The 25,534-nt window shown below is 35.3% G+C and overlaps 1 protein-coding gene across 3 annotated transcripts in view; it reads right to left on the bottom strand.

Annotated features, from left to right (window-relative positions):
- The window catches only part of C3H8orf34 (chromosome 3 C8orf34 homolog), a 463,675-nt gene extending 444,355 nt beyond the window's left edge, over positions 1-19,320 (bottom strand). The window contains exon 1 of one of the 3 annotated variants that reach the window (XM_007487223.3): positions 18,896-19,320. In XM_007487223.3, coding sequence (XP_007487285.2) covers positions 18,896-18,964 — 69 coding nt within the window. In that variant the 5' untranslated portion in view covers positions 18,965-19,320. The remainder of the gene's footprint in view (positions 1-18,895) is intronic. The other 2 variants (XM_056824041.1, XM_056824042.1) reach the window with 2 other exon arrangements.
- Positions 19,321-25,534: the final 6,214 nt, after the last annotated feature.

Below are 25,534 nucleotides of genomic sequence, written 5' to 3'. Positions count from 1 at the left end.
TCAAAACTGCTGATTCAGATACTCTATAAATGGTGAGTTCTCGTGCTGATTTCAGTTTATGTTAGATAAAAGTTTCTCTGTCTCCTGTTCCCTTCCCCCCAAGCAATTTATTCAAATGACAATACAAAAGGATAATGATGTTTAAGGTTCTTTTAAAAAAATTCCTTTCCATACACTATTTATGTTCACAGAGTCTAAGGACTAAAACAGTACTAGATCTTCAATACTTTTGGTCTCCAAGGAAAAAAAGATTAAGCATAATAATACTTAAATTTTGAGATCTAGAATGATATGATCCTAAATAGGCCCAAAGTAACTGTATTAAAGATGCCACAACACTGAGATTTTCAAAAGCCTATAAACAGTTAATATTAAACTGCAGAAGTAGAACTCTTTCCTAAAAAATTGTCTTTCTACCATTCTTGAAATAGATCAAAATTGTCTATTTAAACTTAATTTTTCTGGTATATGGATTAAATAGCAAACATATTTCAGGGTATTATTAAGTAGAAGGAAGTTAGGCATACCAGAAACTGATAAAAGGGAAAAAATGTTTGGGAGACCACAGTCCCACCCCTTTTTCAACTTTCCTCTTCTCATCTCTCAAGTTGAATTACATTCTGTTATGACATGTGACATCTTCCTTCTCATGACATTTTCCTATACTAATCTTACAAACTGGGAAAGCCTTTACTGTTTAGTTTGACAAGATTTCATTTGATTATCTATGCATCTATCTATCTATCTATCTATCTATCTATCTATCTATCTATCTATCTATCTATCATCTACCTATGTGTGCATATGTAGATACATCTATAACAAACAAAATCTTGTTGAAATAAACTGCATGTATAAATGTATATGTGTACATGCATGCATGAGTGTTCATATGTGTGTTTGTGTGTTTGTGTGTGTGTGTGTGTGTGTGTGTGTGTGTAGTAGAATAAGAATTTCCTTCATCTTCCTCAATTCCATAAACGATTTTTCTAATCATGGGACATGAAGCAGAGCTTGGAAACTATTAAATGGCACTTGGAAAGTTATGTAATGGACCAGACCAAGGACATCTTAGAAGGGAAGTCCAGTGAGGTCAGGGTCAAGACATGTGGGAATATGTGGCTGAAGATTTAACCAAAATAAAGATATCAGTACACAAGGAGAAAGGGTCCAAAAAAAGTAATTATAAGAGACTCAAGTGATAAGTAATACAACCATCTATTACAGAAAAATGGGATTGGGGGTTTGTATAATACAATATATGGAGCCTGATTTGTATCAGGAACTCATACTTTAGGCAAAATGTGAAATTGAGCAAAATCCAGTTTTAGGCAGATAGCCTAATTATTGGGGGAACAGAGGTACAAGTTAGGTATTTAGGTATTTAGAAACCAGGAAGATATAGAATATGATAGGAATCCAGTCACTGAAAAAAAATGAAGTACAAGGCAGAGAATGACAAAGAAACTGGAAATACAAGTTAGACATCCAGCAGTTGAGTATTACTAAATTCAGGACTACACCATCTAGAAAACAAACAATACTGAGACTGTATCTACTGGCATGTAACTCCTTATATTCATTCTGCCTAGAATAAAATTAATCTCATTTGAGAAAGAAGCAGTGACAAACCTATAGATAGGAAGTGAAAAGAAGGCCAGTTAAAAGTCTTAGACTAGAGCAAGGAATTAAAGAAAGTCTTGCTAGGAATGTGAGTAGAAGGCATGAGATGAAAAGACAAAGAAATAGTTTATTTTTATAGATCAAATAGAATATACATTAGTCTAGTTATTTCTAAATTTCTATTAAAACATAATTTAATCATGGATTTTGATGTATTTCAACATCAGCAAACATTAGTTAAGTACTAAGGATTAAATTATATATAATATATAAACAACATATAAATCCTTATCAAATTTAATATTATTCATAATACCTCTCCTCCATAATCACCAATCTTCTACATGTGATCTGTGAGCTTTGTACCTGAACCAATCTGTTTCAGTTAAACTTCCTGCTACCCCTACCATTTCCAAAATATCTTTGCTGCTTCTGATTACATTAAATCTCTACAAATGCCAAATTATCTAACTTGATCCTTGAAACAACCCAGCATGCCATTATTATCTTTATTTGACAGATACTGAGGCAAGAAGAATTTTAAAGAATTGCCCAGTGTCACATAACTATTAAGCATCTTAGGCTGCACTTGAACTTGGATCTTCCTGATGCTAAGTCTGAGACTTTATCCACTGCCCCACTAACTTCCCCTTCTTTATTTGTATGTATGTATGTGTGTGTGTGTGTGTGTGTGTGTGTGTGTGTGTGTGTGTTTATATCAATTTGAAACTTGAGGTGGTATGTGGTGTAAGTTGTTGATCTAAACCTATTGTTTACCACAGTTTTGTTTTCTCGGAAGTTGTTTAATCCGATAGAGTCCTTCTCTATAGTTATGATCTTGAATTCACTGAACATTAGATTTTTGAGTTTAATTGTTTCTGATTCTTGTTTAGAACATCAATGATTTATCTTTTTTCTATTTTTAATCCATGCCAAATGGTTTGAATGACTACTACTTTATAATATAATTTGAGCTCCTGAATCTTTTGTTCTTCCTTTCCCACCATTTCACTTGAGATTTGAGACATTTTCTCCCCCTCAAATGAATTTCATTATTATTTTGGTTAGCTCTGTCAAGTAAGACAGTGGTAGGTCACCAAAGAAATGAATTAATTTAGGTAGCATTGTCTTTTTAAGTTATGCTTTTACCATTAAATCATGATTAATGGGTATCCCTTGTAAGTGCATGTGTGTGTGTGTGTGTCTTGGGGAAGGTAATATACTTAGCATAATGATTAACTACTAGCAAATTATTGATAAAATTTTGTTGAATTAATAATTGTTGACTTATTTGCCTTCATATATTCTTTTAGAATACTTCATAAGCAAACGTTTAGGATATCCCAAAAATTTTGGCTTAAATACCTTAACATTGCATTAAAACTTCTGGGACAACCTGTATATACTTATTTGAGGCATTGTATATTGACTCCTATATATGACATATACATTTTGAACATATATTTCATATACATTTTGAAGTTACTTTCACTGACATTTCTTTCTATTATTTCTTCCAATTTTTTTGGTTGTGTTGTGTGATAGAGGCTGGCACTAGAGAAAAAATGCCAGACTGAAGAGTATGTGAAATTGATCACCTCAATGGGGGAGGGGCCCTGAGAGTGGAATCCTGAGGAGAGAAGACTCTGGTGAGGAGAGCAGTGAAACTCTCAGTCTTGAGACATCAAAGAGAGAAGATGGATGAAGACTTTCTCCTGAGGGTTACCATTTTTCCTGCTGGTGACTGGAAATCTTTCCCCCAATACTTCCCAATTGAAGGGACTTTCTGAAGAGAAACCTGAGCAGACTTTACCTCAGATCCTGTTGCCCAGGGGTGAGTCAACCTGATGTTCTCTCAGGGAATCAGGCTGCCAAGACCTGAATTCCCCCCAAACTTGAGGTGGGAGGAAAAGGGTTTTAGATAGAGACAGGGACCCCCTTTTCCCACTTTACTTTTCCCATTCTTCCCTGCCCATTATTCTTTTTGTATTATCTGATTGAGTTAACATTAAAAGTTATCTGTTTTCCAAGCTGAGTATGAGTGAACAGATCAAGGGAAGACCCTTTGGTCTCAAGTAGTAGAGGAGGGACAAGAGGGACAATAGTGAATTTGGGAGAGCAGCTTTAGCTAAGGAATGATAGCAGAAGGGGGAAGATCTTCAAACTCCCTCTCTTCTCTCTGAGACAACCTGTCACATCTGCCGTCTCCCCTGAATCTTGCTTTGCAGGAAGGGAGGGGTTCTCCTCTCCTTCCTCCTCTCCATACCTCAGGGTCCAAGCCTCCCCTCTAGACTACATCCCTTCCTTTTTTATATCTTTTTTTTAAACAGCTGTTATTATTGTTCTATAGAAATGGTAATGATTTATGGATTTAATTTGTAGAATGCTACTTAATTTAATTTACAAACTGTCTAAGTATACTGATTTTCTGGAGTTTTTTAAGTATCATTCTGTCTGAAAATATCTCAAGATACTTTTCTCTTTGCCAAAGCATGAACCTTGAATTTCATAGTTAATTTCTTGTATCATTGCTACAGCTAGCATTTCCAAAGCAATGTTAAATAATAGTGTAGAGAAGGGATGCTATTGCTTTAATTGGAATTTGGGGGGGGGCGGAGAACTGCTTCTCCATTGCAGAAAAAGGCTAACTTCTTGAATCTTCACATTCGCATACATACATACATGCAAGTTTTAGCAATATCAGAAGTAGTATGTTGTAGTGGATCAACAATTGAATTTAAAACCAGGAAAACCCAAGTTCAAATCCAGCAATTTGCATTAGTAAAAGATGTTTCCCATTGGAGAGCATCCTATACAAAGGAAATCACGGGTCTCATCTCTGTCCCTTCTATTTTGGCAAATGCCTTTTTTGGTATCTACTAATATAGTTGGGTTGATTTCTTTTATAGCATGATTGAATATTTTAATTGTTTACCATCTTTGCATCCCTACTATAAACTCTATTTGAAATTAGTGATTTTTCTTTCCATTTTAGTGTAGTTGTTTTACTAGAATTTTATTTACATTTTTTTCATCAAAACTCATTAGTGACATTGCTTACTCAGGGTTTAATATTTGCTTTTTCTGCTCTGTTGATCTGTTTTTAAAGATATAATTTCTACAAAGGACTACTTTACCTTTATCTGCCAAATAATGAGCATGCCATCTAACTGTTATGAAACAGGATCTTTATGTTAACTATATGTTTATATATATTATATATTTATATGATTTACTCTTACTTATCACTTAGCAGAGATGTCATTTTTAAGCCTTTACTTAGATATATGTTGTTTTCTTGTGTTCCACATACTGTAAACCATTTTTTCCATTTTGGTTTATAAATTATATGTTTAACATCTATGATCTTTTACATTTATTTATAATAATTTTATATTATTGTACATTGTTCATTTTTGTTAAGGTAACAGGATACTGAGTAATTTGAATACTTTTTAATATTCTTATTAAGAGGATATCATAAGTCTTTCAAAAAGTGAAATTAGGCCAAAAAGTAATTGTCAAAGTATGTGTTGAAGATTTCAGGGAGAACATGACCCATAAATATTTACATCTAAATTATGTAAAATACATAAAGAATAATAATTATTTGTCATATACATTATTTTCAAAAATTGAAGGGAAAATGTTTTACCAAAATCCTTTTTATGCAACAAACATGATCCTTATACCCAAACCATGGAAGAATAAAGCCAAAAGATAAAGAGAGAAAGCTATAAACTAATATCACCAACACATTTTTTTCTTTTACGCCTTTTTCATCTGTCTCTAAATCAATAGAAAGTATCAGTTTCAAGGCAGAAGACTAAAAAGAGTGAGTCAATGGAAGTTAAGTGATTTATCCAAGGTCACATAGTATCTGAGATGAGACTTTAAGCCAGGACCTCCTGCTCTCTTCACTGAGTGACATAGTAGTCCCACTAATGAGTTTTAATTAAAAAATAATTTATTTTCTTTTTTTACATGTATCATTTATCTAAACCTATTTCCATATTATCAATATTTGCAGTAGAGTAACATTTAAAGTCAATATCCCCAATCATATCCCCATCAAACCATGTGATCAATCATATGTTTTTCTTCTGCATTTCTGCTCCCACAGTTCTTTCTCTAGATGTGGATAGTGTTCTTTCTCATAAGTCCCTCAGAATTGTCATTGGGTCATTGCATTGCTGCTCATAGAGAAGTCTATTATATTCGATTGTGCCACAGTATGTCAGTCTCTGTGTACAATGTTCTCCTGGTTCTGCTCCTTTCACTCTGCATCAGTTCCTGGAGGTTGTTCCAGTTCACATGGAATTCCTCCATCTCATCATTCCTTTCAGCACAATAATATTCAATCACTATCATATGCCACAACTTGTTCAACCATTCCTAATTGATGGACACCCCTTTCATTTTCTAGTTTTTTGCCTCCACAAAGGGTGCAGCTATAAATATTTTTGTGCACATCTTTCCCTATTATCTCTTTGTGGTACAAATCTAGCAATAGTATGGCTGGATGAAAGGGCAGACAGTCTTTTACAGCCCTTTTGGCATAGTTCCAAATTGCCTTCCAGAATGGTTGGATTAATTCACAACTCCACCAGCAATTATTATCCCAATTTTGTCTCCAACATTTACATTTATCAGTTTCACTTGCTGTCAAATTGGCCAATCTGCTAGGGATAAGGTGGTACCTCAGAGTTGTTTTGATTTGCATTTCTCTAATTATAAGAGATTTAGAGAACCTTTTCCTGTGCTTATAGATAGTTTTGATTTCTTCACCTGAAAACTAACCCTTGCCCATTTATTAATTGGGAAGTGGATTGATTTTTGTGTAGAATTGCTTAATCTCCTTATAAATTTGAGAAATTAAGACCTTTGTTGGAGTTTTTCATTATAAAGATTTTTTACCCCAATCTGTTGCTTCCCTTCTAATTTTGGTTGCATTGGTTTTGTTTATATAAAACCTTTTTAATTTAATATAATATATTTTTTTATATTTTGTAATATTTTCTGTTTCTTGAATGGTCTCAAATTCTTTCCTTTCCCACATATATGACAGGTATACTATTTCATGTTCACCTAATTTATTTATAATTTCCTTCTTTATGTTTAAGTCATTACCCATTCTAAACTTATCTTAGTATAGCATGTGAGATGTTGATCTAAACTTAATCTCTCCCATACTATTTTTCAATTGTCCCAGCAGTTTTTGTCAATTAGTGGGTTCTTGTCCCAAAAGCTAGAATCTTTGGATTTATCGTACACTCTGGCTGAGGTCATTTATTTCTAGTCTATTCCTTTGATTGGGGTGTATGGGGTGCTCAGGGAGGAGTAATATCTTTGGTATGGAGGGCTTGTCATGCCCTTCTAGGGCAGCTCTCCAACTTCTGACCCTCACCTGACACCCAGCTCTCACTTGTGGCTCCTAGTAGCTGCTAGCATGCAGCAGCGGCCACACCCCAGGCAATGGCTTCAACAGGCCGGCTAAACCTTGTGAGGGTAGCCATCGGGTCGTCGTGGACCCCTGGTGAACCAGGGCTTTGCTCACACAGCATGTGAAGACAGCTTCGGCCGAACAGACAGAAGAAATCAATAAGAAGGTTCAATGGCTGAGAGGGCAACGCAGCAAAGCACTGTGGAGTGCTTAGGGTGTGTTGGAGCACAAACGACAACACGGCCATCCAATGCAGCTGAGGAAGTCTCCAGGTGTAACAACTTTTCGTGCCACTGGACCCAGGCTTCCAACGCCGAGAGAGTGGGACTGTCTCTGTGCATCGACTTTTCCACTTAAATCTTCATGCACAAAAACGCACAAAGAAAATCGTCATCCTCAGTTACTGAGAGACTACTACCAATTCCTTTGATTCACTCTTCTGTCTCTTAGCCAATACCATATTGTTTTGATGACTGCTGCTTTATAGTACAGTTTAAAATCTGGTACTGCTAGGCCCCCATCCTTCACATTTTTTTTCATTAGTTACCTTGATATTCTTGATCTTTTGTTCTTCCAAATGAACTTTGTTATAATTTTTTTTCTAATTCAATAAAAAAAAGTTTCTTGGTAATTTAATAGGAATGGCACTGAATAAGTAAATTAATTTTGGTAGGATGGTCATTTTTATTATGTTAGCTCATCGTACCCATGAGCAATTAATGTTTTTCCAATTACTTGGATCCAGTTTTAATTGTGTGGAAAGTATTTTATAGTTTAGTGATAGTTACTTTGATAGTTTAGTGTCTTCATTGCTTACTTTAATCCCTTCAATTTCTTTTTCTTTTTTAATTGCTACCACTAGTGTTTCTGGTACAATATTAAATAATAGAGGTGATAATGAGTACTTTTCTTTTTAAAAACTTTGATAATTTAATTCTTCTTTGCTTTTTTTTTTTTGATCAGCTGAGTTAAGTGATTATCATTTTATTAGTATTTTCGAAGGCCTAGTTTTCAGGTGTATTTATCATTTCTATTATATTTTTGTTGTGAATTCTTGTGTTATCATTCAGCCTTTAGTTTTTTCAGATTACTCCACTGTTTAAAATGGTTATTTCTGTACTTACAAAAAATATCCAAATTAACAAAAAAATTTTAATTATTTTAAAAAGGAAAGTATAAATCAACTTTTTTTAAAACCCTTACCTTATTAGTTAGAATTGATACTAAGTATCCATCCCAAAGAAGAACAGAAAGGGCTTGGCATTTAGGATTAAGTGATTTGCCCAGTCCCATAGTTTAAAAAAATATATATGTGGCCAGATTTGAACGCAGAACATCCTATCTCCAAGCCTGGCTCTCTATCCACTGAGTCTCTAAAACTGAGTTAATTATTGGAAAAAGTTATATCTATTTTTTTATCTATTGGACTTATCAAGATCTTATAAAAGAACATTAACTTTTCTTGCTGCTATTGTGTTACTATCTGCTTATTTTTTATATATCTACAAAAAATTTTGTCCATTATTCCGATGCTATGACATTTCATGATATAAATTTAGTAAAGGTATTGTTTTAATGATACCATTCATGGTTTCTTCAAGCATACTGTAGTTTTCCTAGCTCATCTCTCTAAACTTGGTGAATTTTTATTTTTGTTTTGTCTGGCAGAATTATAATCATTCCTAAATTTTTGGAATCACTTGCTATATAATAAATTTTATTCACTCCACTGATTTTTGAGTGTGTAGTTAGAAATTTTTGAACCCCTAAAATATGAAAAAACTACCTTTCCCAAAATTCCCTATAAACTCTCCTTTTGTGAGATTACATGATTATATTTAAGTTTGCTGTGACTCCTCTCAAGCCCTCTTTTTTTTACTCCACTGGCCTGAGTTCAGGTACTTCCTTTTACTTTAATTATTATTATTAAACTTTAAAAATATTAGTTATTGATTATTAATTTTAATCTCTACAGAGTGTTATATATATATCATTCCCCCTTCTATAATTCCTTTTTGCTTTTTTCCATTTTCTATTTCTATTATTTCTATTTTCTATTTTCTCTATTTTCTATTTTCCCTAAGACATCTAGGATACTTAAATTATATCTGTACATTATACTTTCAATGTCATTTAAATTAACTTCCAGAGAATTCATGTATTGTTTTGAAATCAATGTTTTAGTTCTCTTCTGCCAAATACCTGTCCATTTAAGCATTTTTAGGTTCCAGATTTATCATTCCCTGTTATCAGTGCCTAAATTTATTGGAAGGGATTATATATCATATTCCATATGTTGTATAATCTCTTATTTTCACTTATTTCTGTTTTCATATTTATAATATATTATCTAATTTCTTAAATGTTTGATTTTAGCCTATTGTGTTATTTTTCATTCTACTCTTAGTGAATGATATTTGATAAACTAACAGAATGCTTTTTTGGTTTCTAGTATACTATGTAGCATAATATAGCTCTCCTTAAAATTTTGTACTTTTAAAATTTTGCTCTGACTGGTTCCCTGCCCAGAATATACTCTGAGGAGAGAGAAAAGACTGACCCAAAATATGATTCAAGGGCCCTTCAACTTGGGTATAGAAATTCCCTTCCCTTAGCTCTGTTCTGCCATGTCATCCAGTGACTTCAAACTCCACTCCAACCCAGTACTCCCTTTTTCTTCATATGACTGCACAAAGTCAATGTTTTCTACCTTTTCTTGAGTATATGAGTGGAGATACCAAACTGTCAGACTGCGTTACCTCTGACATGTTGGGTAGACTTGCCTTTTTTTTAATATTGAAAATTAGAGAAGTAAATATGTGGCCATGATATAACTTCTTGATAGCATAAATACAAAAAGTCAATGCAAGAGTAGTCAGCATCTCCTTCCTCAGACTAATGACTGGCAAGACAGCATGATCAATGCAAAGCTGAACCTAATTAGGTCAGTGCTATATTGGAACTAAATATCTTTCACTTGTTCTGACTAAATAAATCTCCTTTTGTTAACTATTAGATGCTTGATGGGTATGAATATCGAATTTTACTCCAATATCATATTGGCATTACCAAACTGATTTGACTTAGGCCTGGCCAACTCCAGTGCTGAAGAGAGGTAGAGAAATAGTAAGCTACTTTTTCTTGGATTACGCCACTAGTAATATCTAAGGTAGGATTTGAACACAGGTCTTCTTGACTTTAAATCTAGCCCTCTTTCACATGCTAAAAAAACTCCAGAGTTTCCTTGAGGTGGCAGTACTCAAAATGAGAAGAGATGGATGAGTGTTATTGTTTTACGGATTGAACCTTAATTTCTACAGTTTTTATTCACATTGAATTCTGATTCTATTATATGGAAAAAATTATGCTAAAAAGAAATGTCTTCCCATGTTACTGACAAAATGACTTTGATCCGAATTGTGAAGGAAAATAAGTACTCTGATAGGCTGAAAATGTGAAAGAAATGCACTTCAGCCATGGGGAATATTTTCAGAAGCATAAAGATTGAAGTGGGATATCAATTTCAACGAATAGCTAGTCCAGTTGGCTGAAATGTAGAGGATATGAAGGCAACTAATGGCAGAGAGAATAGTGCCCTGGGCTTGGAATCAGGAAGGCTCCTCTTCATGCGTTCAAATCCAGCCTCAGGCCCGTACTACATGACTTTGGCAAGTCACTTAACCTTATTTGCTTCTGTTTCTTCATCTGAAAAATGATATGGAGAAGGAAATAGCCATCCCTCTGAAAATAACATCTGACAGTATAAAATACCTGGTTGTCTACCTGCCAAGATAAAGCCAGGAACTATATAAAAGCAACAACAAATCACTTTTTACACAAATAAAGTCAGATCTAAACAAAACAGGCATATTGGTAGGCTGGATTAATATAACAAAAATGAAAATTCTGCTAAATTATTTACCTATTCAGTGCCAAACTGATCAAATTTACCCAAAATTATTTCATAAAGCTAGATAAAAAATGATAAAAGTCATCTGGAAGAACAAAGGCCAAGAACATCAAAGGAATTAATGGGGGTAGGAGGAATGAAGGAATGTGGCCCAACTGAACTAGATCTCAAACTGTATTGTAAAGAAATAACCATCAAAATATTTTGGTACTCACTAAGAAATAGAGTTAGGAATCAATGAAATAGGTTAGGCACTCAACACACTTGGTAATAAATGACCATAGTAACCTAGTATTTGAAAAACCCAAAGATCCAAGATTTTGGAAGAAGAATTAAGTATTTGACAAAAACTGTTGGGAAAACTGTTAAACAATGTAATAAAAACCAGGTTTGGCCAACATCTCAATCCATATACAATGAAAAAGTCAAAATTGATACAAGATTTAGAAATAAAGGGTGATAACATAAACAAATTAGAGTATTACTAAGTTGTTTACCAGTCAGATTTATGGATGAGGAAAGAATTTATATCCACACAAGACATAGAGAAGACTGAGAGACATAAAATAAATAACTTTGACTATATTAAATTAAAGAAGTTTTGAACAAACAAAACCAATGCAACCAACATTAAAAGGGAAATAATAAACTGGGAAAAATTTTATAGTAAGTATTTCTGACAAAGCCTTCTTTCTCAAATATCTAGAGAACTGAGTTAAATTTATAAGAATTCAAGTCATTACCTAATTGATAAATGGTCAAAGGATCTAAAAAGGCAGTTCTCAGATAAAGAAATTAAAATTCTTTAATTATATGTAAAAATGCTCCAAATCTCTATTAATTAGAGAAATGCAAATGAAACCACTCTGAGGTAGCACATCATACCTATCAGACAGCATATATGATAAAAAAGGAAAATGACCAATGTTAGCAGGGATGTGGGAAAATTGGGACACTAATGCACTGTTGATGGAACAGTGAACTAATATAATCACATTGGAAAACAATTTGGAACTATGCCCAAAGGGCCATCAAACTGCAGATTCTTTGACCCAACAATACCACTACTAGATCTGTATTCTAAAGAGATCAGAGTAAAGAGAAAAGGACCTAATTGTACCAAAATATTTATAGCAGTTCTTTTCATGGTGGCAAAGAATGAGAAACTGAGGGGATGTCCATCAATTGGGGGAATGGATGAACAAGTGGTATATGATTATAATGGAATATTATTACATCATAAGAAATGATTGATGAGATGGTCACAATAAAAAACCTGGAAAGACTTCTATAATATAATGCAAAGTAAAGTGAGCAGAATAAGGAAAACACTATACACAGTAACAACAATAATGTATGATGATCAACTGTGAATGATATAACTATTATTAGCAATGCAAGGATCCAAGTAACCGCAAGGGACTCATGATAAAAAAAAAAGACTATCAACTGCCATGGAAAAAACTGATGGAGTCTGAATCCAGATTGAAGCAAACTATTTTTTCACTTTATTTTTTTCATGAGTTGTTTTCTTGTATAAGTGGTATGTGTCATCTTTCACAAGATGATGAACATAGAAATTTGTATTGCATAATAGTATATGTAAAAGCTCTATCCTATTATCTGCTGCCTCTTGGAAGGTAAGAAAAGAGAGGGAAAGAGAGAATACGAATTGCAAAATGACAGAAAAATTCTTTTAAATTTATATTTACATTTTTAGAAAAAGGAAAGATAAGAAGAAAATGGCAAATCACTCCAATATTTTTGACAAGAAAACTCTATATGGATTCCTGAAGGATTGGGCATGACTAGAGCTGAACAACAGAGTACATGAAGAAGAGTAAGGTGACAAAAGTTCATTGTTAGGTTGAAAATAAGTTTTGAGAGACCTTAAATGATGTAATGAGGCAATATATTTACAAACAGAAACATATATGAATATAAAATATGTTTATATTTGATTCTAGAGACAATAGGGGAGCACTAAAGTTTTTTATTAGGAAAATAACATAATCAAAATGTGAGAGGCAGCTAGTATGGTGCAGTTGATAGAGCTCTAGCCCTGAAACAAGGAAATCTGAATCTGGGCAAGTCACTTAAACTCTGTCTGCCTCAGTTTCTTCATCTATAAAACAAAGATATTTGCAGACACTTCCCAGGTTTGTGTGTGGATAAAACTCGATAATACTTGTAAAGTGTTTTACAAACCTTAAAGTGCCAAATAAAGGTTAGCTATTATTATATGCCTTGTGAAGACTGTTTTGACAAGATTATAAATAATATTTTGGAAAGATTATAATCAAGAAAAAGAATAACCAAAATCAAAAAGTAATAAAGTCCTAAATCTGAGTGATTGTCATATAAGGGTATAATAAATAAATGTAAGAGATACCATAAGAGTAAAATAAATGAAGTAATAGATTGGATGTGGAAAAATTATAAGAGGGAAGAGTGAAGGATGATTCAAGATTATGAATCAAGATTATGGATGGAAGAGATATTGATCTCAGCTTTGGAACTTTTCCATTAGATACCAATGGAGATACCAATGGGAGATCCAGGTGAAGATGTTATTAAAGTAATTATTGCCTCAAACTACATTTCTATGGAGAGATTAGGACTGGAAATGAAAATTTGTGAAAATGTACATCTGAATAAAGCTAACTGAATGCAATAGAATAGATAAGATCAACACAGATAAGAATATCAGGGAGGGGGGGGGACACACGTAAGCCAGAAATTAATGATGATCCAGCAAAACAGATTGAAAGGAAGCAGTCATATGGGCATGTAGAGAATCAAGACACAGGAGTACAACAGAAATTAAGGAGAGACAGAAAAATAAATTCCAGGACAGGAAAGAAGTTAACAACATCAAAAATTTCAGAAAGGTCACAAAGTGTGAAAATTAAGAAAGGCTTACAAATTTAGCAATATAAAGAATCTAATGATCCAGAAGAAAACTGTTTCAGCATAGTTGACAAGTAAGCAGTAAGAAAGAATGCAGGAACAGTGATTTTACAGATGACTCCTAGTTTAGCAGTAAAAGAGAATAAATAGTATTATGACTTGATTAAATAGCATGGACAAATGAAAGATTTTTGTTTGTTTTAAGAATGGAAAAAGGCTTAGAGTAATGGTGCATACCCATAATCCTTGCCAACAGAGGAAGTTGAGGCCGAGGGACTACTAGAGCTGAGGAGTTCTGAAATATTATTGGGTGAAAGCCAGTTGAATATCTGTATTAAAACCGATGCTAATGGTGAATTACCCAGGAAAAGGGGGCTACCAAGCTTCCTCAGGACAGGTAAACTCGCCCCAGGCAGAAATGAAGCAAGTCAAACTTCTGTGATGATTAGTAGAGGGTTGATGCATTTCTAGCCTAGGTGAGATAAAAGACCCACTCAAAAAAAAGAAAAAAGAGTGTATTCAGAAGGGAGAGTCTGTGAGGGGGACATGAGAATGCTGGAAGAAAACAGGAAAATAGCTCATTGACAAGGAGAGATTAAAGATGAGAAAGGAGGAATTATGGATTATGGTGGGTATGGCCAATCCTATAAAATGACTAAGGTAGAGTTAAGGTGTGTAGATGGAATTTAAGGAGCAAAATGAAGAGGTAGGTGTGGCTGTTTGAAGAGAAATCAATTCAGCAAGTATTTATTGAAGTATCAACTGCACATGGCACTGGGGCTATTGAAGTGCTCAAGTATGAAAACTGAACTGGAAGCAGAAAAGAAAGCACTGACTTGAACAAAATACTGGAGATTGTAGTAACAATAACTAAGATCTGTAATATATAATATAAATAGATGGGGTCAATCTCAAAGAGAGAGCTTGTTAAGTGATGGTGACAGAGGGAGGGACTGAAGTGACATTGGTAACAAAGAGATGCCTACTCCACCTTCTGGTCTGATATGTCATGAAACATTAGAGAAGAAATAGCTTGCAGTAGAGATGGTGACTAGGGATCCTATCTTTCAGAGGAAGGCAAAAATGTATGAAAAGAAGAAGTCTAAGATGAAGGAGTATCATTAAAGAAAGTTTGATGGTTCGCAAGGATGAGGTTGAAAGGGAGGACGTAGACAGGTCCTGGTTTAGAGATAAAATTCAATTGGATAGGAATAAATCCTGCAAAAAGCATCAAGAAAGAGAAACCTTCAAAAGTTTTCATCTTCAACTTTCCAGACAAATGGTTATCCACATTAAACACCACCAGTTATAAAGCAATCTTTGTCCTCCTGCTATTCTCAAGCAACCCATTATGAAAATACCAGTACTAGGAAAATTAAAGTAGGTAAATGTGCTCCTATAGAATTAAGTATCTTTTTAAAAACATTTGAAACATGGCCACTTAACAATGATTATTATTGCTGAAAGATAATAGAGTAAATTTGTTAAAATAAAACAGTATATTACAATAAAGTTGTATAGTTCTACAATCATGGTTGAAAAGTATAGTGATACAGAAGTGGTTAAGTTATTGCAAATACCAAAACTAAAAAAAAATGAAGTCACCTCTGAATTTTCCTTTTTTTATTAAAGCATTATTACCTAACCATCCAGTAACCAATCATGTCAAGGGAAACATAAAGTTGTCTCCCTAGAGGTTCTAAAACCAAAATCTATTGAAATTCAATGTAATTTTCAAAATAAAATATGATTTAGCACTTTAATGATAGTAATTAGCATTTATATAGTTTTTAAGGTATATAAAGCATTTTATAAATATTATCTAATTGTATCCTCACAGCAGCCCAGGAAGTAGGTAGTATTATTAGACCTCATTTTACAAATAAGGATAGAGAGAGCTTAAGTCACTTTATAAGTTAGGATATGAATTCTTATCTCCCTGATTCTAGATCTATTCATTTCACCAATTAGCTACCTCATAAGAGGAAGACTTTGGGGAAAGAAGAGGTGGAAAAAAATGAATTACATTTCCAAAGGGGTTAAAAATGACTGATCTGCTTCCTTAACTAGGAACATTAATTAGAACAATTATTGATAAAATTATTTTTAAAACAAATTTTCGTATCTTAATCATACCCAGCCTTGATATTCTTTTAAATTATGACCACATTCTGAGAGTGCTTTGTTGAAGTAGGCTTATTTACAATAGCCCAAAAATGTAAATAAGGATCAAGTAGTTAATAGTATCCCTGAAATTCCCAGTATTAAAATCTGAACCATTTTCTGCCAAATACAGCAATATGCCTCTAAAAGAGTCAGAAAGGAATAAAGAGGATAGAGCCTGATCAATATTACTTGGCAAGAGGAAAATCACTTCAGTACTCAGGCACTTTGATTTGGGTGCTAGGTATGGATCTCAATAATACAAATAGTATCTCCCCAACCCTTTTCTTGTATCACAGAGTCAATAACTAGACTGTAAACTTGTAGTCTTCTTCCTGTTTTCAATTCTGTGAAATATAACATAATTCATTTTATCAGCCTGAAAACTGATTTCTGGCATTATTAAAATTGTTACAAAAAGATCATGGTCCTGTTAGTTTTCTTTATAGCAGATGTCTTATTTTATTCTCCTAAAGATTTAAAGTCAATCTGTTATTAACTCCAGAAAGATAATGTCTTCATTAAGTCAGTCCAAGCTAGTACAAAAGTGCCTAATATGACCCAGAAAATAAGGGGAAAGGGAAAGAGTTATCATGGATAAGATCATAGGTTGAAAGGATCTAGAACTGAAAGGGACTTCTTAAGTCTGCTGGATAAAAATAGGTACTATATTTGATAAAGGGTTTTGAGGCACCATTATTTCAACAAACAATTCAAGTGCCTACTTTGTAGTTAGAATCACGTGTTGAATGATGTATAGATAAGTACTTAAGCATACAATTACATTTATCCCAATTTCACATAAATACTAAATACTCTAATCATCCCTAAGAGTGACCATTATCTACATCTGTAATTTGTTTTTATAAGAGGTTGTTCTTTTAAAAAATGAAATCTTTCCTCATCTTTCTTTGAAAATCACAAATTCTAGGAAAATAGTCAGCCAGCAAAAGACAAGATTGCTTTCTCTTTTAGATAAACTGGTGGAAAGATTTCAAATAACCTGTTTTAAAATCATACATATGAAATAACGCATTGTGTTCAATAATTAGACTAAAGGCAAAGAAAAGAATCACAGCTGCATCAATAACTCCACTCCCTCACAGTTATGTTTTCAATTGTTACTTCTTCCATAGGGGACAAAATGAAGACAATTACTGGACCAGCATCCTCCTGTTCACATAGCAATGGAGTTCAACTAGAACCATGCTGGTATTTTTCAATGAGAGGAAATGACAAATAACTTGGGCTTAAAGTTGTAATCATCTTCCTTGTAAATCTTAATTATGAGGTATCCAAATAAACCTTACTGTCATTTTCATATTAAATTTAATTAAATTTTCATATTAAATTGTCATATGACAATTTAAACAGAATTAAAACATAGCTCCCTTCACTTTGAAAACTACACTTGTCAGTCTTAAAAGGGGTTGGGGTGGGGTACCGAGTTCTAAACCATTACTCATAGAACTCTTTTAAGATCACAGATTTGGAGCCAGAAGAAATTTTAAAGGATTAAATTTTAGTTAATTCTTCCTCATTTTACAAATGAAGAAACTGATGTCCAAGGAGATTCGAGTGAATCTTCTTCCCCAGCTCAAGTCACCAATTCCCCTGGAATCTGCATTTATTTTTCTGCAGCTCACATTATTTTGGACCCAGTCACAGAGAAACCGCTTTACTCTCTATTATTACCAGGCACACACGCCTCCCTGTAGCCGGCTTCTGCTTCAGATGCAGCAGAGATGCAGCGAGAGGTGTGAACGCTACCGCTTGGTTAGTGATACCATCCCTCCTCCCCATTCCTCTCCCTGGAGTATACCTGGAGCCCGGCCGCTGTCATCTGGGACTTAATGAAAGGGTGAGGAAAGAGTGATGGGTCACCAGCCATGGCCTCCCCAACCCCCTTTTCACCAACATACACACCAAACTGGCCTAGGGACTGCAGTCTCCAAAGCTATTTCCGCACCCACCCCCCAGTGTCCTGGCAACGGATGGGACGCTTTCTTTCACTAGATTTCCTCTGTCTCACACACCAACCGGCTCTCTCTATCAGTACCCAATGATCTGGCCAATGGCTTTCTGGTATCCTTTTCCCTTTCTTAACTAAATGTGCATTTCCCAATGCCTTTACATACACACACACACACACACACACACACACACACACACACACACACACACACACACACAATCTGAGGTCCAATAGAATTCCTTCTTTTCCCTGCCTGGCCCATTTTGGTCTCCCGGATAAAGTCAGAATGTCTTCTTTTATAGCCACCCCCTCCCCACAATGCTAAGTGGTATTTTCTCCAATTCTCGCTCCAGCCACCTCCGCACCTCCCTTCAAAATCCAACAGACCCAGAGAGTTTTGAATGTAGGGAGGGAGCGTGCACACAAGGGTGTGCATGTGTGTGCTTTGTGTATGTGTGGAGAGGGTGTGTGAGAGGGTGCCCGCTTGTGAGGGTATCTGTGTTTGTGATTGGGGGTCAACAAGCGGATAAGAGCGAATAAGACAGTTTGGCATGCCACCAAGACGGATACAACTTCCTCTGGACGGTTCCTCAGGCCCTGAAGGCAGAGCCCAGTCAAGTTCACCTGCCCCCAGGTCGACTCTCTCCCTGGCAACCTGAGGACCATATCTCTCCATTCTGCTCCCTCTGCTCCCATTCTCATCCTGGGGTCTCTTCCTTAGAAAATGCCTTGGTACCCTGAGATGGCCGGGGCGCCCCCTTCTGTCCAATCCTTCTCCCTCCTACTCTCCCATATGTCCATTTGTGTTTCTTTTTTATGTCCCCTCCTTGGCATGAAGATGATCCTTCAGTCCCCAGCCAGAGAGCCTTACCTCAAACAGGGGACCTATTTTGTTCTTCTCCAGGTAAGCTTGGATCCTCGTTTGCTGATGAGACGCCATGAAGAGCGCCTGGGCTGGAAAGGTTCCACGCCTCTCCCAGGTGCTTGGTCCTTTCTCCTTCCCCCGATGCCCCAAGATTGCTCTGGCTCCAGCACGGACTCCAGCACTGACGAGCTCGCTCTAGCTCTAGCTCTCACCCACCCTAGCAGACGCCGGCGCCCGCCCTTTCCCAGCACAGCCGGGCTGCCGGCTGGCGGGGTGGGGAGAAGAGACAGGAGGAAAGCAGGGAAGGAGGGAGACACAGGGAACGCGGGGAGGAGCGTGGGCAGCGGAGAAGGGGGGTAGGTTTGAAGGGGGAGGCGATCAGGAAGTCCCAGGAATGATGCTAACTCCAGCAACTCGGTCTACAAGGAAACAACTCATTCATTTCATCCCGCCCCCGACTCTTTTCCCTAAACGCACGCCCTGAGAGGATGGGCAGTTAAAGAGAGGGGTTTGGTCTTTTCTTTGAGCATCAGAAATCAGAAGCAGGGGGTGAAGAGGAAGAGAGAGGGAGGCTAGAGAGGAGATATACGTCGTCTACTGGAACACAAGGTGGGCACAGAGAGGGAAGACTGAGTGACCCCAAGGCTCCTGGTGGGCTAGGTGGAGTAGCCAAGAAGCAGAAACTGGAAAAAAAAATCGCCAGCCACACTTTACAAATGTAAATCAAACAGTCCTTTCAACCTTTGAATATGTTCAGCTTGATTTCTTCCTTAAGGGAAGATAACCAATCTAAAAAGCTGGGATTCTTAGTGTGTGTGTGTGTGTGTGTGTGTGTGTGTGTGTGTGTGTGTGTGTGTGTGTGTGTGTTTTGAGTATCCTGTGTGCGCGTCTCTCAGCTCCTTGGTTACTGGAATAACAGCCCGGGTTCTCCCCAGCTGCTATTCTTTCACTACCAGCTGCTCCCTAGCGATAACACCGCTCAAAAAGCCAATGGTGAAGGTGCTTCTTTCAAAGTGCACATAAATCTGGTGCTTGTTGGCTACTCCAAGGCAGCCTACAAATGCAGATCTAAGACACTCAGACTCTTCCTCTCCAATACCCCTTTCTTTGCTTATCATTCACCTATGGCCCTTGGAAGAGTGGGAGCCAAGGGTAGGGTAAAGATGAGGATCAGAAAAAAGTATGCGGTGTCAGGTGGAGGCAGAATGAAACACATAGAAGCGCTGGTCTTGGTTTTCCTTTCAGTTCTCTCATTCTTTTATATTCAGGAGTTCGTAACTTGAATCCGTGATTTTTTTTTTTTAATTTTGATAACTGTATTTCAGTAAAAATAATTTCCTTCCGAATCCTGTTTGATATAACCGTTATTCTGAGAAGGGATACATTCATAGGCTTCCCCAAACCGCCAAAAGGGTCCATCACACGCAGGTTAAAAAGCTCAGCTTTTAGATTGTTACTTTTCCTTAAGGAAGAAATGAAGCCTAGCATTTTGAAAAGATGACCGTCTGCTTGGTTTACATTAGAAAAGTATAGATAAAAAGGTGTTGTTGGTTTTTTTTTTCTTTTCTGTACCTGCTGTATATATTCACAGACACTTCAAGAGTTTAATTTGTTTTAATAACCTAAAAAACCTAAGTAGAAAATGCTAACAGATTACTAGTGAATATCTTTCAGGTGATTTCTTTTCTTGCCTCTCAAATATTTATCCAGCAATATTTATGTTTGTAAAGTGGGGCAAACTGGTTTTGAGAAAATAACATAAATCTTTCTACATTTTTTAAAATTTCTATTTAACAGAATATAGCACACCGGTATCATTTCCATAGTCCCAAAGCTCAGTAAACACTAAAAGGTTTTAAGAACCATTTTTGTTTGTTTCATTGGTCCCTATGGTGGTTTGATGAAGCTTATGGACCCTTTCTTAGAATATTTTTAAATGTATAAAATGCAATACATAACCTTACAAAGGAAAGAAATTATATTAAATAGAATTACAAAATATTAAAAATATCCAGTGACACCAGGTAATACTGTTGTACTAAAAGGTAATATGACTGCAATATAAGTATTCATTAATGTTTTTTTCTTAATAGAACTGATTTACTTTCAAACAAATTACAGCCCCCAGTGGGCATTTAGCTTTTTGTTATATGTCTGACTGACTATAATTCCCAAATCTCCTTATTGGACTATTATTTTCCCTTAGCTTTTTAATGCATTTTTTTCTCCTCTGGGGAACATGCAACAATTATGTGAAAGTCTATTCTCTCCAAGGGATGTGATCTTAGCTCAGGGATAAGGAAGAAACTATTTTAATGATCAGGGGCTGTAGAAAATCCCATAATTCATCTATGCACTTATAATGATTTTGTATTGTATGAGGATGTCTAAGTTACCTAATCTAAATGCAGTACTCTGATGACCTGCCTACTCTGATTTGAATTCAGTAAAACAGAGGGAATGTTATATAGTAAGCCAGAGTCTGACACTTTTACTCTACTGGTCCCAATATATTTTAGGTATTATGCAAAATGAATGAAATAGTTGGAATATATTATTTACAAGGTCTCTTATATCTTTAAAATCTTGTGAATCCATATATTTATATATACATATATGTATGTATATAAACATATAATTATTTATTCTTCCCATGTTGTGCTATAAAGAAAGGAAATGAAAAGTTAGGACCTAATAAGTTATTTATTAGAATAGAGTATATGATTTAAGGTCTGCCATGAGGAAATATTTCAATAATTTCTACTTTGAAAGCACAAAACAAAATATAGTAATGAAGAATCATGACAGCTTCTGAAATCAAGGGCCTGACTTTTTTTAACTCTTATCTTCTGCCTTAGAATCAATACTGTGTATTGGTTCCAAGGCAGAAGAGTGGTAAGGGTAGTCAGTGGGGGTTAAGTGACCTACCCAGGGTCACACAGCTAAGAAGTATCTGAGGCCAGATTTGAACCTAGGACCTCCCATCTCTAGGCCTGGTTCTCAGTCTACTGAGCCAAACAGCTGCCCATCCTGACATTTTTTTTTTAAATAGGAAAAAGCCCAAAATTTTTATTTCATATGTTGGTAGATTTTTTTAGACCTCATTAGTTAACTTCTTTTTTTTTTTTGCAAAATTCTTTTTTTTTTTAATAAACATTATTTTATTTGGTCATTTCCAAACATTATTCATTGGAAACAAAAATCATTTTCTTTTCCTCCCCCCCAACCACCACCTCCCTCATAGCTGACGCATGATTCCACTGGGTATCACATGTGTTCTTGACTCGAACCCATTTCTGTGTTGTTGGTATTTGAATTAGAGTGTTCATTTAGAGTCTCTCCTCAGTCATATCCCCTCAAACCCTGTAGTCAAGCAGTTGCTTTTCCTTGGTGTTTTTACTCCCACAATTTATCCTATGCTTGTGGATACTGTTTTTTAGATCCCTGCAGATTGTTCAGGGACATTGCATTGTCCCTAATGGAGAAGTCCATTACCTTCGATTGTACCACAGTGTATCAGTCTCTGTGTACAGTGTTTTCCTGGTTCTTCTCCTCTCACTCTGCATCACTTCCTGGAGGTTATTCCAGTCCCCATGGAATTCCTCCACTTTATTATTCCTTTTAGCACAATAGTATTCCATCACCAGCATATACCACAATTTGTTCAGCCATTCCCCAATTGAATGGCATCCCCTCATTTTCCAATTTTTGGCCACCACAAAGAGCGCAGCTATGAATATTCTTGTACAAGTCTTTTTACTTATTGTCTCTTTGGGATACAAACCCAGCAGTGCTATAGCTGGATCAAAGGGCAGACAGTCTTTTATCACCCTTTGTCAGAGGTTTTTTATGAAGATTGCTTCCCAATTTGTTGCTTCCCTTCTGATTTTAGTTACATTGGTTTTGTTTGTACAAAAACTTTTTAATTTGATGTATTCCAAATTATTTATTTTGCATTTTGTGACTCTTTCTAAGTCTTGCTTGGTTTTAAAATCTTGCCCTTCCCAAAGGTCTGACATGTATACTATTCTGTGTTCACCTATTTTACTTATAGTTTCCTTCTTTATGTGCAAGTCATTCACCCATTTTGAAATTATCTTGGTGTAGGGAGTGAGGTGTTGATCTAAACCTAATCTTTCCCACACTGTCCTCCAATTTTCCCAGTAGTTTTTATGAAATAGTGTATTTTTCCAAAAGCTGAGTTCTCTGGGTTTGTCGTATACTGTCCTACTGAGGTCACTTACCCCGAGTCTATTCCACTGATCCTCCTTTCTGTCTCTTAGCCAGTACCAAATTGTTTTGCTGACCACTGCTTTAAAATATAGTCTGAGATCTGGGACTGCAAGGCCCCCTTCCTTTGTATTTTTTTTTTCATTCTTTCCCTGGATATCCTTGATCCTTTGTTCTTCCAAATGAACTTTGTTATGATTTTTTCTAAATCAGTAAAAAAGAATTTTTGGAATTTCAATGGGTATGGCACTAAATAGATAAATGAGTTTGGGTAGGATGGTCATTTTTATTATATTGGCTCGTCCTACCCATGAGCAGTTAATGATCTTCCAATTGTTCAAGTCTAGTTTTTAGTTGTGTGGAGAGTATTTTGTAGTTGTGTTCATATAGTTCCTATGTTTGTTTTGGGAGATAGATTCCTAAGTATTTTATTTTCTCTCAGGTGAGATTGAATGGGATTTCTCTTTCTAGTTCTTGCTGCTGAGCTGTGTTGGAAATATATAGAAATGCTGATGATGTATTTGGGTTTATTTTGTATCCTGCAACTTTGATAAAGTTGTTCTGCAACTTTGATAAAGTTGTTGATTATTTTGATTAGCTTTTTGGTTGAATCTCTAGGATTCTTTAAGTAGACCATCATGTCATCCACAAAGAGTGATAACTTGGTCTCCTCCTTGCCTATTTTAATGCCTTCAATTTCTTTTTCTTCTCTAAATGCTACTACTAGTGTTTCTAGTACAGTGTTGAATAATAGAGGTGATAATGGGCATCCTTGTTTCACTCCTGATCTTATTGGGAATGCATCTAGTTTATCCCCATTGCAAATGATATTAGTGCATGGTTTTAGATATATACTGTTTATTATTTTTAGGAATAACCCTTCTATTCCTATGCTTTCTAGTGTTTTTAATAGGAATGGGTGTTGTACTTTATCAAAGGCTTTTTCTGCGTCTATTGAAATAATAATGTGATTTTTGTTGGTTTGCTTGTTGATGTGGTCAGTTATGTGGGTGGTTTTCCTAATATTGAATCAGCCCTGCATCCCTGGTATAAATCCTACTTGCTCATGGTGAATGACTCTTCTGATCACTTGCTGGAGTCTTTTTGCTAGTATCCTATTTAAGATTTTTGCATCTATATTCATTAGGGAGATTGGTCTATAATTTTCTTTCTCTGTTTTTGGCCTGCCTGACTTTAGGATCAGAACCATGTTTGTGCCATAAAAGGAATTTGGAAGAACTCCCGCTTTGCTTATTATGTCAAATAGTTTGTATAGTATTGGGGTTAGCTGTTCTTTGAATGTTTGATAGAATTCACTGGTGAATCCATCTGGCCCTGGGGATTTTTTCTTAGAAAGTTCTTTGATGGCCTGTTGGATTTCTTTTTCTGATATGGGATTATTTAAGAAATCTATTTCTTCTTCTGTTAGTCTACGCAATTTATATTTTTGTAAATATTCATCCATATCACCTAGGTTGGTATATTTATTGCCATATAGTTGGGCAAAGTAGTTTTTAATGATTGCATTAATTTCCTCTTCATTGGAGGTGAGATCCCCTTTTCATCCTTGATGCTGTTAATTTGCCTTTCTTCTTTCCTTTTTTTAATTAGATTGACTAGTACTTTGTCTATTTTGTCTGTTTTTTCAAAGTACCAGCTTTTAGTCTTGTTTATTAGTGCAATAGTTCTATCATATTCAATTTCATTAATTTCTCCCTTAATTTTTGGGATCTCTAGTTTGGTTTTCTTCTGGGGGGTTTTAATTTGTTCGTTCTCAAGTTTTTTCATTTGCATTTCCAATTCATTGATCTCTGCCCTCCCTAATTTGTTAATATATGCACTCATGGATATGAATTTTCCTCTAAGTACTGCTTTGGCTGCATCCCATAAGGTTGGAAAGGATGTCTCACCATTGTCATTTTCCTCAACAAAATTATTAATTGTTTCTATGATTTCTTCTCTAACTAACCGATTTTGGAATATCATATTATTTAATTTCCAATTAATTTTTGATTTGGCTCTCCATGTACCCTTACTGATCAATATTTTTATTGCTTTATGATCTGAAAGGGTTGCATTTATTATTTCTGCTTTTCTGCATTTGTGTGCCATGTTTCTGTGACCTAGTGTATGATCTATTTTTGTGAATGTGCCATGTTGTGCTGAGAAGAAGGTGTATTCCTTTTTGTCCCTATTTATTTTTCTCCATATGTCTATTAACTCTAATTTTTCCAAGATTTCATTCACCTCTTTTACCTCTTTCTTATTTATTTTTTGGTTTGATTCATCTAAATTTGATAGTGGTTGGTTCAAGTCTCCCACTAATATGGTTTTAATGTCTATTTCCTCCTTCAATTCTCCTAGTTTCTCCATCAGAAATTTGGATGCTATACCATTTGGTGCATACATGTTGAT

Source organism: Monodelphis domestica, chromosome 3 (genome assembly GCF_027887165.1).
Source record: "Monodelphis domestica isolate mMonDom1 chromosome 3, mMonDom1.pri, whole genome shotgun sequence".
In the NCBI taxonomy this organism is placed as follows: Eukaryota; Metazoa; Chordata; class Mammalia; order Didelphimorphia; family Didelphidae; genus Monodelphis; species Monodelphis domestica.
This window is presented reverse-complemented; position numbering and strand designations above follow the sequence as displayed.